We start from the raw sequence: 13,884 nt of genomic DNA, 5'->3' as shown, positions 1-13,884 counted from the left end.
GATGTTTAGATTTATATAATTTAGATTTGTATAATTTCGCTGGAAACCGAGGGGTACATCATCATCGTTTAATATTAAATCGAATTCCTTACGCTTCAATGTCCTCGCCACGAGAATCATCTTAATTAAATGGTAGCACTGAGAACGATAATCGTGCAGCGATGATAAAGGAAAATCTGCCGTACAGTATTTTCTTCCAATTGTCGAAAAAAAGAAGAAAATAGGGAATGAGATTAATATAACGACAAGATAAATTGATTTAAGAATGCAGACACGCTTGGAAATTTAAAAAGAAATTCAGAAATTTGTAATCTTAAAATATTGAATATTCTGTACAATTTTCTTCTTTGCGAAAATACGAATATTGTTGAAGAGATTAAAATGCAAGTAACAAAAAGAGAAGCAAAATATTTAATCTTTCAAGAATAAAACAATGAAAGCATAAACGAAATTTAATAAATAGAACGTGGAACAGAAATAAAAATAATAAACCCTATCGAAAACAGAAATAACGAAACGATTAAAAAGTCCAACTATTAAAAATAGAAAAATCTTCTCAATCCTAAAGGTAGAAAGATTGGAAGTTAAATAGGAAAAATAAGAAATAGATAAGAATTGAGAAATTCCAATAAATTAAATGTCTACTCACAGTTAAATAAATGAATTAATTAAATAACCGTACGTTAAATTATACTATCCAACAAATATGACTATATAATATCGTAAGATAAAAAATTAGACAGAGAAAACAACCTAATTAAAATATACCAATAAAGCTATACTTCCGACGATATTTAAATAAATAAATAAAATAAATACAAATAACTAAAAAAAGCAATTATAAATAATAAATAAGTGAACAAAAGGAAGAAAATGATGACTGTCAGAAAACGATACTGTACGGCGTTCTCCGTTTACTTCGATTGGCGAACCAGAAGACAAGAAGGACACATCGCACAGGTGCCAGCTATGTCGACGAGGCAGGAGAGAACCAGTCGCGAGAAAAAGAGCAGAACATCGTTTCATTTCTTCTTTTCCATCTTTTTTCCTCGTCTTCTCCGATTTTCTTCTTTTTTTTTCGCGGATTACGCGTGGTCACCACTGAAGTAACTACTCTGCATCATAAAAAGTTTGTCGATGGGATTGTGAATCGTCGCGTGTAAACTCTGGGACAACGGGGGCGCCTCGTGGGACGTTGGCCCGTGGTGGGAGTGGCTGCCAGCTTGATGGCCACCCTCCTGGCCGCCGCCACCCTCGTTCTCGCCTATGTCGAAGCCAGCCTCCGTACCATCCAACGACAGATCGCTGCTGCAGAAGCTCTCGCCTGAGTGACCTGGATAAGCATCTGAAATTAACGGTTGATCGCATTGATTAGAGATTGATGAACCATAGAGAGGGTTAATGAGGGCAATCTAGGTTATCCAAGAGGTTTGACAGTTGTGGAAATGTTTTGGAAATTTTGAGGAATTATTTCTAATAGTTAAAAGTATGTACTCTTTGATGGACTTTCCAAGATATCCTTTGGACGTTTACGAGCTTTCGTTGTTTTGTTTTGTAAAAGAAAACTTTGAGAATTTTGTAAGTTCGATAGTTTGACAGTCCTGGAATTGCTGTCGAACTTTTTTGAAGAATTAATCGTAATAGTTAAAAACATTATACTTTTGGTAGAGTTTCGATGTGGCTTCAAAGATGTCGTTTGCAAATTTGGGAGAAGGAAGTTTCTGAAGTTCGTAAGAGAGAATTATTTCAAGTAGACTTTTGGACGCTTTGAAAATTTTCTTTGGGATTTTTGTAAATTTCCAAAAAATTTGAACAATCCAATTACTATCCGTGGTAGATTATTTAATGATTTTGTACGGCTAGAAGAAACTTACCGTCAGGCGAGTACGGGTTATTGGGGTTGAGCGGTTGGGTGCTTGAGGGGAAGCTAGAAGATTCCCCGTCGCGCATGTTCATGGCGTTCAAGTAATGACCTGCGAACGAGATCAAACGATTGGCATTGTACCGATAACACATTTATCGAAGCCCCATTAACCAGTCTTCGCGAAACGTTGGACAACGATAGAAAGTCACGATAGAAATTAGAAACATTGACGAAACTAGAGCGAAATAGGACAAAATCAATTTTCCTTAATGAATTTCTTTTCTATCTTCTATTGTTTCAGGGCTATAGTTTGTTCCAGTTACTTAACACACCCTATATTTATTTTTCAATTATTTATCAAATAATTCAGTAATAATATTTATAAATAATTAAGTCTATTTAAACAGAAACATACAGAATGTCCCAGTATTTTTCCAGTGATACGTTGTCAGTATATTCTAAATATATGACCTTGCAAGCATTGTTAAATACTTATAAAAACAAGATGATGTTCAAAATGACCGGCAAAAGAATGAATTTATTACTTCTTCAAGTTTTCGTTTATTACTCGTTGAAGTTGGAGCCCTAGAAGTAGTACAATATCTTCTGACTACTACTATGTGTAAATGTTCCTGATCTATTGATACATTGAACCGTAGTAATACACGTTCGTTATCGCTCATTTCGTACAACACTTTAACAATGTCTTTGTCTTTTAATTAATCTTAGTCGAACCTTCGGATGAGGTTTACACGGCTGTACAAAATTAATAAAGAACACACTGATATTTTCTGAGCACATTTTTGATTACGTTGTATTTACGTGATAAATACATGTAGTATCTATGAAATTATATGATGACGTATGTTCATATGACACCTTTTTCCTATCTTGGTCTATAGAATATACTAACAAAGTTTGGCAGGAGAAAAGTGGGACACCTTGTATATAACTTAGTTATTCCTCTTTCATTTTATTTTAAACTTTGATAGTGCAGTCGATAGAGCTACTGAAATGGATTCGGAGGATCCAACGGGCCTTTTGCATAAATCGCTGCTGTATGTCATAGAAAATGAATTATACAGGGTGGTTGGTAACAAGCGGAAAGGGGATGATTCTACGCGAAAAAAGAAGTCGAAAATATAGAATAAAAATTTTTCGTTTGAGGCTTTGTTTTCGAGAAAGTCGACTTTGAATTTTCGCTCGATACGCGTGAGCTTTATCACGTCTCGTTATAACGGATCTCACTGTAGATCGTTGTCTCGATGGAAAAATTAAAAAAAAAAAATTTTTATTCTATATTTTCGACTTCTTTTTTCGCGTAGAATCACCCCCTTTCCGCTTGTACCACCAGTTACCAACCACCCTGTATATCGTAGAATATAGAAAACCACAGGCAATCAGAAAGATATCGATGCATATAATTTTTGCAACTCGCAGAATTCTTTGAGATTCTGAATCCCCGTTAAGTCAGATCCAATCCATCCCAATAATTCTATTCGCTAAACTATCGATCACTTTCTGCTTTTATTTGAATCACCGTGCACAAATTTTCATGCGATCGTATAAAAAATAATTCGATCGAAAACATTCGTAACCCGTGTATTACTTAAGCTTCTGATAGACGAAAGTTTAACACAATAATAATAACAATAATAACAATAATAATAACAATGACAGATATTTTATCAAAAACAAAGAAGCGACTCGAGTAAAAACTCAGTGATAATAAATCGATAAGAATCAATTGAAGGAGATTTAAAAAAAGAATAAGAAGCTTCAGCAAGGAGATTGAATAAAGAATAAGAAGGTCCTTACTGTGATCGCTATGAGGACTCTCCGTTCGACGTTCCTCCTTCGGCTCCTTGTCGGATCCAGGCTCGGTTTTCGCTTTCCTCTGCAACTTCTTCATCTTCGCCCGCTGGTTCTGGAACCAGACTTGAACCACGCGCACGCTGAGGCCCGTCTCTTTTGCTAGGGCCTCTCGAACCTTTCGACAGGGTTTCGGTGACACCTCGAACGCCGCTTTGAACTGGCGCCTCTGCGCCGACGTGAGGATCGTCCGCGGTCGTTTGGGACCCCGACGACCATCGCGGGGCCGATTTTCGTCCAGTAAATCATCGTCTGTAAATTAAGTTGATTTCTTCAAATTTTTATCTGAATTAATCAGTTCATTGAATTTTTAATACGTCCGAGGATCAAACGTAACAAGCGTAGATGAAGTAAAATCGTTGCCTGAAATTTATCGTTCATTAGAAGTGGAATTACTTTCTGGTAACATGGAATCTGGATATCGAAGATTTGTCAAGAATAGTTTCATAGGACGGAGATGTAACAAAGATGTGACAAGTGGATGTTGACGATGATAGAAACAGATAGAAAAAGAACTCATCAGTGGAAGTGCAACTTTCGACTGAATAAAAAAGACTAGGGTAGAATTATACGGGAAGAGATTTCAATGACGAGAAATTCAGATTTAGAGGTATACATATGGAAAAGAGTATACTGATAGTATTTAAAAAAGGAGAAAAATTGATAATGGAATGGAAGTTGAATTTTTAAAAAGTCTATACTATTGAATGTACATACAATTACACGTGAATATAAATATACGTGGAGGAAACGAAGAAAAGAAGAAAAACCGATAGCTAAGATATATTTAGAACTGAGAGGAAACACTGTCGGAAAAGTATGTTGATAACGTTTGTTTGTAACAACAGATTATGTTAAGAAGTTTCGATTGACCTGAGATTATTTAACGCATGATAATACTACAATTCGAACTGTCAAACTCATTTTTTAAATCAGAAACATCAAAGAGACTTGAACATTTGCCAAGAATGAAATCACGTTAATAACACAATCGCAGTGCAATCGAATTTTTCCTCGCGAAACTCTTCGCGAAAGACAGATTTAGAAAATAATTGCAACAAAGTTGTGACTAACAAACTGCTCTTCCATCGATTTCACCATAACTTTCCTTCAAAGCAATCGCAAACCAAATCCCACGTATTTACGAAAGAACTTGAAAAAATGATCTGTCAGAGAAATCGTGAATACTAATCCTTCTATTCTCGTTTCTAGATTGACGTTCTTCTATTCTCCATTATTTTTCTCTGTCCAATTCATGGAAGAATCGTTTCTAATTACGCTTGGTTTAAGTGTATTTACCTTGAAAAGAGAGACAGCCTTGATTCAAAATTCCCGCAGGCTTTTACTTTGGATGTCTTTAGATAGTAGTAGTACAACCTGCGAACAATGCAACAAGGTATGTACAATACGTTCTCGTACGTTTCGTCGATTATTTCATCTCGTTCGTCAATTTTTCTGTTCTTATTTTTATTTCTCTAACGATCCGTCTAATTCGTCTTTTCCTCATCTTTTATTATTATCATCGCTAATTTTACCATCTATTCGTCTATTATTACTGCTGTTCATTCTATCGTTCGTTTTACTATTTTGTTACTATTTTTTTTTTTTTTTTTTTTTTTTTTTGAAGACAAATCGACTCGTCGAATATAAGCGCGAGTTTGATCGATCTTTCGGGCGAGATAAAATCTGTATGAACGAAACTACGTAAAACCATTATTTGGACAATTTTTTCGTTTAAAGCAACGTCAGTCGATATATATTGTCCTGAACGGACCGCCAATCTCGGTACTAGCGAAATCGATAATAAACAGAAATCGTGATAGTCGAGCAGTTTGCTGTCGAATGTTCCGATTCCACGGGGATACTATATCGCTTTACACCTGTAAATTCACGTTATCGTATACGGTATCAAAACGCTGGATTTTCATAGTTTGCTTCGTTTGGTAATATTTAGAAAACGGTGACCAGAATTTTTACATTTAGCCGTAGAAAATGGCACGTATGGCATGTATGGAGAGGAGCATGCAGAAAGAATCTTCATGAATAAGATAATAATTTTAGTAAATTATAAAAGTTCCCAATGCTAGGAAATGAAAAATTTACGATTTAACACTAGAACTACCGATAGTTAACACGAAGCTATTTCCATCAAAACCAGTCAAAATTCCTGGTCTTTAAAAAATACCTAATAATAGAATATTTTTTTATTTATTGATTTATCACTTTCTTACGGAAACAATTCCATGTTATGTAGTACATTTTTGGTATTATTAATCCATCTGCAACCATAATCCCTAAACGAGGGTTGGAACGTTTATAAAATTGTAGAAACGGTCGTTTTCACTGCTGTGGTATTTCTAGTGTTAGCATCTAGCGATCTAGCGATCGATGCGGAAATTTCCTGATAACTGATATCGTCATATCGAATGATACGCAGTAAAAATTTGAAAAACCTGTGGGGAGTTGTAGAAAACGTGGTTAATGGGGTTCGATAAACAGATTGCAGGATCCTTTTACACTTTGACAAGCACCGGTCATTTTGACTGATATTGGTATAAATAGCCTTCATACAAAATTATTTTCAGTTTGAATACATAAAAAACAAAATAAAATTCGTCATATTATTCTTTTAGTTATTGTTGCGAAAGTCATTACATCATTGCGGAAACAAATACAACACGAAGTAGGAATTTTAAAACAAAATTGTAAAACCAATTTGACTGGTAGTTCTAGTGTTAATATCAAAGCGTTAAGAACAACTGACTGCGATCTGTCTATTTGAAACTGAGAGTTGTGAAACGAAATGAAACAAAAATATGAAGAAGCGCATATACGCGACGATGGAGAAGCTGATGTGCTTTAATAAGACAAACATAAACAACCCCCATAAACAACAACACTCACGCCTCACGAACAAAGAATGAAAAGTACAGAAGAAATGGAAGACGAGGTTTATCCGTATTTTAATTCAGAAAAATTAGAGAAAATTCCAAAGAAAAATACTAAACAGCTGGAAAACGTGAAATTGACATCGGAGAAATAGAAGACATCGATAAAACTCAATATCTTCACTTCGATTCTAATCCAAAAATTGGAGAATAACTCGCCAAGCGAAAATACCGAAGAGAGAAGGAACGTTATAAAAAAAATGTTAATAAAATATTATAAAATAAATATTAAAGAAGCTAATTAAGCTGAAAAAATGGACTAACTTTTTATAAGCATTTTACTCGAGGTGTAGGACGATCGTGGTTCAAAAGTTAAGCCCGCGGCAACCCACGCAATCGAACCTGATTCTTCTTTCTTTAAAAGAATGAATTTAAGCTAACCGTACCTTCCCACTATCAAGATCGCAATCCTATGCAAATGCATATGTAATTTCATTTTTAACAATTTCTATCGCGGTAAATGTAACGTAACAAGTAACCCCATAGAAGAAGAATCTTGTCGTAACTTTTGAACCACGGCGAGGTGTATGTTACTCAGGATCCTCCCCTATAAGACATACCCAAGATTCAACGAAGTTATAATTGAGCCTGCCTTTCTGCATATGATTATCGTGCTATAAAAAGGTATTGAGAAAAGAAAAATAACGAAAGAGATCGACTGAAACTTGAAAGACGACAATTGTCACTAACCTTGAGGACTGTTCAGGTACAACTCGTGCTCGTAGTCCCTTCGACAGATGGGTTGTCCCTGGCGGAGGAAATACTGGGTGCCAGGAAGTAATGGTTGGCCGCACATGCAACACGCGAAACACTCCACGTGAAACACCAAACCCGGCGCCCTTAATACGAAATCCGAGCAGCTGATCTTCTCCATGCAACGTGCACACTTCACACCGAAGATCCGCTCGTAGTCGTTTCGACAGTAGAGTTTTAGCTCACGGATGAAACATGAATGCGTAAGCGGTGTCGCACACGCGGCACACGAAAGACATTCCTCGTGGTAATTCCTTCCAGAAACTTGCATAACGTACTTGTCGACTATCGTACGACCGCAACCGGCGCAGATCGTCTCCAGCAGGCCGGACTCCGTTTTCACTGAAACTGACGGCTCTGAAATCATCGCAATCGTCACTTTTTTTCTTCTTCTAACATTAGAGAAACGTCAGGAACTCTCAGAATCAATATTCGATATTCCAAGATTTTTAACGTCGATAGATATTGTCAGTATTCTTCGAAATATATATATATACTCGTACTAAAATAAATTTGAAAATCTTTCCCAGCGAATATCCAAGTTTCGTTCCACGAATTTACATGTGAAAATATATCTCTTCTTAAATGTTACTCTGTATCGTTAGTTTCTTTATTCACAGCGCTAAAACAATGGCTGCACGGGCTTTCTTTTGTCTAGACAACGTTAAACAAACGTTACGTCTAAACTGTTATCAAATTGCCAATAAATATTGAATAAATGTGAATGCGTATTATCAGCGTTGTGTCAATGTTTATTGATAAACCGCAATGTTAAGAACAATATTACTGATCGTCTGAGGACATTCTACGATTTAGAACGTAATAGGATAAACATTATGGAACATCCAGACGATCAGTATGTATCGCCAATATTATAGGGTTCTTACATTCTCTTTATAATATTCAGAATTCGCAATATTCTATTCACAATATACAGGGTATAATTAGAACACGTGCAACTCGCTTCGGATTATACACCTGATTATACAACAATGAAAAAGTTTCGTATAAACGAATCTTCTGTTTTGATTCTGTGTTGTCTAATTAGATAATTAGATTTTCACAGAAGATGCTTAAAATGACTATTTTGCGTTTCAAGACAAGCCTGTAATCTTACGTATCTTTTTATGCATCTAATTACACTCTGGATGGTTATTATTATTGGTATTAGTATTAGTATACAGGGTGATTGGTAACTGGTGGTAATAAATATTTTTTTTAATTTTTCTTTTTTTTTTTTAATTTTTCCATCGAGACAACGATCTACAGTGAGATCCGTTATAACGAGACGTACCGAGCGAAAATTCAAAGTCGATTTTCTCGAAAACAAAGCCTCAAACGAAAAATTTTTATTCTATATTTTCGACTTCTTTTTTCGCGTAGAATCGCCCCCTTTCCGCTTGTTCCGCCAGTCACCAACCACCCTGTATATTGCGTTGGCAACTAAGTGATTGCGGATTTTGTCAATATCACCTAATGATAAAATTCGCAATCACTTAGCTGCCAACCCAATAAAAGCGTGTTCTATTCTGAAGTTTAGTATTTCGACATTTTCAATAGACGTTGCATACACACGGAATTCATTGTATCTCACACACAAAGATAGGTGCAGCGTATGTTTACGTGAAATTTCCTCATTGCTTTCGGTGTATAATCAGCTGCCAAAGTGGGTTCGACATGTTCTGTTACACACTGTATATCGATCGTCTAATTGTCAGTATTTATTGACAAACTGCATCTTTCTCATACGTTCGATGTTACTGACGACACAATCAGCTTCGAGTTAGCGTTCGTTTAGCGATGTCTAACCAAAAAATAAAAAGCTTGAGCAACCATTATATGAACATTATAAATAAAAAAAAAAACAAAGAAGAAAAGGGTATGAGCTAAGCTCATAAGACACAGAGTATAATATTTTTCATCAAACTACCTCGTCAGCATTTCGAACATTGATACGTCAATCTGTTCTCTCGATGTTCGATAATATTGACGTTATTATGTTGACAAGATATGTTGATCGTCCGAAAGTCCGTATAATGTTGACAGCTCTGAAATATTGACGATAATATTGATCCTGAAGGCTCCTTTATTACATAATGTTATTACGTAAAATGTATCGAGAAAGTCAAGGACTAAATTATTTATTCTGTTTCACTATACATATATGTGTCTAATAAAAATATTCAGATGAATGTACCATTATATTGTTTAAATAATTTCTAATAAAATCATTTTAATAAATTCACTGTGACAATAAATATCATTATTAAATTATTATTAAATCTTATTATTATTAAATATTAACTAATGAAGGAGTAAATTATTTCTTCTCTTTTACTAATAAACATATCATATATCACATTTAACAATAAATATATAATATCTTTCGTGAGAAATACAGATACACGTGTCTTTGCATTCTTCAAATAATTTTTCTAACTTTCCTTTTTCCTTTTACCACGTAACTAATTTTCCAGTAAAAAGCAAACTTGTGAAATTAACACTGCAATGCACAATTATTAGAAATTTATATCGGTTACGTTTGTTAGAAAATTCTAACAGATTTTAATTTAGACACATGCGAATGTACCGTGACTGGAATAACAAATTTACGATAAAACAATGAGCAGAAAACAAAGGCAGCGAGAAGCGTTTAATTTATACTAAATATCGTCGGTTTATTAAATACTTATGACTGTCTACAATGATATATATAGCTATATAATTGAGCAACAGCAATGTTTATGAACTGACACAGTCCAGAACTACTTATTGTTAGATGAATTTGATATCTAGAAAATTCACCGTGCTTTGTTATTAATCCTCGATAACGACAGGGACTTACAAGTCACATATCCATACGTCCATATGTTTCGGAGCTTACTTTACTTGCTTATCAACGTGCTATCGCATTTTTCTACATTCGTATTTTCACCATGTTACTATCAAATTGATTGGTATGTATCTATTATACTAATCTCCTTTTTTTTTCATAATTTCATAACTAAATAAAATTCTGATTACACAAAATCGAACTATCAATTTATTATTTATAGCATTTATAGTATTTTTAGTATTTATAAATCAACTAAAAGAGCGAACTCTTACGAATCATTTTACACATATTTTACAAAACATTAAATGGATCTATATATATTTTAAAATCGATTGTAAATTATTCGATTTTAAAATATATTGTAAAATCGAATAAGATCTTTGCGAATGGATGTTGTATGCAATAAATTATTGTCTTGAATGTAACATATAATACATTGAAATACATCGTTACGTAGATTAGATGTAAATTAGTATTCCTGATGAGAGAATTTCGATCTGTCGATCAAATATACAGAATCGTAGGAATCGAGGTGAGAATATGAAATTTTTCTGGCGGATCGTTTTTATCGCGAAAGAAATAAATACGCAGGGAGTTATGCCGAATGATATGGCTGTCGGACTGAGAAATGTGATAGCGTTCTGGAGCAGTGCAATATCGCGAGTCCCATGAAATTTGTCCCGTCGCTTATCGATTGTCGATAGTGATAAAGCCAGAGCAGGGCAGAACGCGGTACAATAACTTGCTGTTTACCTCAACTACCACTCAGCTGTAACTCAAAACCAAAAGCTTAGACTCGTTACATACGACGAGCGATTTCAATATTCAATAATCAATTCCACGTTCTTAAAATTTTTCTTTCATTGGGAGACTCGTATCTTCGGATCATGGAAATCCAGTGACATTAAAATGGAAAAACCAACAGAAATTAATTCGTTACATTTTCCCCGTGTATTCGCTACGAATATTCTCAAAAGATGTTGCTATGACCAGTGCAGCTACCAAGCGACATTAAAATAAATTTAAGCGAAAGTGAAATTACAAAATCGAGAAAAATTGTTCTGTACGTTTTTTCTCCTGTATCTTCGATTACTCTATCATATTAGCATAATCTGCATTAACGACGATTTTATAAAAATCGCAAAAGATTCCTACGGTCACAGACGAGGATTAATAAATTGTTTTGATGGAAAATTTTTTTAATAAAATAATCAATCTCGTCTTACTTACTATACGCGGGGATAATTACTTTTAATTACTGCACAATAGGACCCGTATACCGAGACCGAAAGGTTGCTACACCGCATCCTATATATAGGGTGGTTGGTAACTGGTGGTACAAGCGGGAAGGGGGTGATTCTACGCGAAAAAAGAAGTCGAAAATATAGAATAAAAATTTTTCGTTTGAGGCTTTGTTTTCGAGAAAATCGACTTTGAATTTTCGCTCGGTACGTCTCGTTATAACGGATCTCACTGTAGATCGTTGTCTCGCTGGAAAAATTAAAAAAAAAAAATTTTATTCTATATTTTCGACTTCTTTTTTCGCGTAGAATCACCCCCTCCCCGCTTGTACCACCAGTTACCAACCACCCTGTATATCGCAAAATTGTATAGAAAGTAAAAGTTGCTTAAAAATAAGCGTGACAATAAATTTCACAGATGCAACGTCTGTTTGCCTGAAACACGCGAGGTAAACAAACAAGGTTTGCAATTGTTTCGCTGTCTTATGCTTTGGTGCAAATTTGACTCGATCGTTTCTGAATTCATCGGAAGATTACAATTACGCGTTGACTTTCCTAAAATAAGGAAACCTTTACGTACTGTCTATAGAGAATTAGCTGCGTTGCTTCAGGAAAGAATTTAGTTTAGTTTTGGCTTCGTGGGTTTCGTCTAACGTGAAATTCGTACGATTTCCCGCGTTATAAACGACTCTGCTCTATCCAAAAAAAAAAAAAAAAAAAAAAAACACGTATGATGACAATGTGTAGAAAAGCGTATATACCCAAATCGACGAAATTTCTACAAAAATTCGTACACGTACAATAAACTAAAAATCGACTGGAAAGATACGACGAATAGAGATCTCGTTAAGAGATTCGAATTAACAATGAAAATCCATAGGTAAGTGAGTAGATAGGTGAACATTATACGAAAGTGATTTTCGTAAGGTGTATATATTATACTCTCTTTCGACTGTCATTGTGAAAATGAATGTCGTTAGATGAAAACATAGAGGAAGAAAGTTCATTCTCACCTGCGTTGTTATTGTCGTTGGTAGGTCGAAAGGGAATCGGTGGTGCAGCGGAGCCCATAGTTGGTGGGCCCGACTCACTCTGCCGGTTCAAGCTACTAGGAAGCGGAGGGTAGAATTCCAACATGGTTCCTCGTGCCCTCGAGCTGTCAATTTCTCAACCCCTCCCCACCACTTTTTTCACAAGCAACACTTCCTGACAATCTCTTTTTTCCTTCTCTTCCTTCGATTATCCCTGCTCGGCGATTCCTCTTTTCATTCAATATCACTTTCCGGAAAGAAGAACCAACGAAATTCAGTCACTTTACGTAAAAACCGTGAAACAACGAACGTGTCCTGTCTAAAAACAATGTCAAACTTCTAAGTCCTTGGACTCCACGTCCGTCGAAGTCGATAGTTCCCTCAAAAAGAACGTTCTCGAGTCACAAAGAGAAAAATCCAAATTCACAAAAGCTTCACGTCGTCCGATCGTCCGATTGATCAACCCTCTCCCGTCCTTCGACGCGGCGATAGGTCTCAAGAAAAGATCCTGTGAGCGGTGCCAGACATTCTCACGGATTTGCAACATCGATGGAAGTTGGATTTCGTGGTTGATACCATCTTCGGCTTCTGTGTTATCTTCCTGTTTTTAGACCACCGTGTTCAAGGGTGGTTTTCTTGTATTAATAGGTCGACGAGACTCGTTGGTATCACGTTCAGGCGATGACTGCTCCAACGTATTAACGAGCCAGACTCTCAGGCTTTTTTGACTCCAGCCACCGCGTCGACAGTGAAAATCATCCCCACCTATCGGTCGTAGACCATCGACTGAAGGGTAAGGGTCGAAGGCGGGACGTTTCGAGCAAACTAAGGGAGACCGAGGATCAAAGACGATTGGTTCATGCTGGATCCGCCTCTGAACGTAGAGAAATGGAAAGGGTGAATGCTGACCGTGGTGCTCAACCGGATGCGCGACGCTTCCGAAGATCAATATCGCACGACAGTGACGTACACTGCTCGTGCAACACACGGGGTGGTTACCTTGAATTTGTTTTCAATTTCCAGTTGAGCATTTGATGGTAAGTGCGGTTTCGAGGATGCTGAGACAGGGCTCGACCGCTTGTTTAGACTCTCTTAGTTCGGCGTTGTTACTTTCAATTTATTTTCAATTTCCAATTAGGCAATTTGATGATGAGCGTGGTTTTCAGGATGTTTAGAGAGGGTTTGATTGGTGGTTTGAGTAACTTACAGGTGCGCTAACGTTAAAATTTAACTGTTTCAGGGATGTCGGTTGGGAGTTCGGCGTTGCTATCCAGAATTAGGAATTTCTGAAGATTCGATGATTTGACAACGATGTTAGGAATATTGAGATGAGGTCCGA

The 13,884-nt window shown here is 36.0% G+C and overlaps 1 protein-coding gene across 2 annotated transcripts; it reads right to left on the bottom strand.

The window, feature by feature from the left end:
* Nucleotides 1-640: 640 nt before the first annotated feature.
* Nucleotides 641-13,593, bottom strand: Lmx1a (LIM homeobox transcription factor 1 alpha). Of its 2 annotated transcripts, XM_069112796.1 has the most exons (5): nucleotides 12,528-13,593; nucleotides 7,375-7,794; nucleotides 3,683-3,988; nucleotides 1,875-1,973; nucleotides 641-1,345 (listed from the first exon to the last, which is right to left on the bottom strand). In XM_069112796.1, exons 1-5 carry the CDS (start codon nucleotides 12,649-12,651, stop codon nucleotides 1,086-1,088), a joined length of 1,209 nt encoding a protein of 402 aa, XP_068968897.1. In that variant the 5' UTR covers nucleotides 12,652-13,593; the 3' UTR covers nucleotides 641-1,085. The 2 variants fall into 2 exon arrangements, with proteins under 2 accessions (XP_068968897.1, XP_068968898.1); XM_069112797.1 differs by lacking the exon at nucleotides 1,875-1,973.
* Nucleotides 13,594-13,884: the final 291 nt, after the last annotated feature.

This window comes from Bombus flavifrons, chromosome 5 (genome assembly GCF_040668555.2).
Source record: "Bombus flavifrons isolate JBK064 chromosome 5, iyBomFlav1_principal, whole genome shotgun sequence".
Classification (NCBI taxonomy): Eukaryota; Metazoa; Arthropoda; class Insecta; order Hymenoptera; family Apidae; genus Bombus; species Bombus flavifrons.
Note: the sequence above shows the minus strand (reverse complement) of the source record. Positions and strands in the feature narration are given on the sequence as shown.

Coding starts and splice junctions, on each gene's coding strand:
- Lmx1a (XM_069112796.1), bottom strand. CDS start 12,651: ATGTTGGAATTCTACCCTCCGCTTCCTAGTAGCTTGAACCGGCAGAGT. Junction 1,974..3,682: donor GAGTCCTCATAGCGATCACA/GTAAGGACCTTC, acceptor TCTCGTTCGCAG/GTCATTACTTGAACGCCATG. Junction 1,346..1,874: donor TAACCCGTACTCGCCTGACG/GTAAGTTTCTTC, acceptor CGTTAATTTCAG/ATGCTTATCCAGGTCACTCA.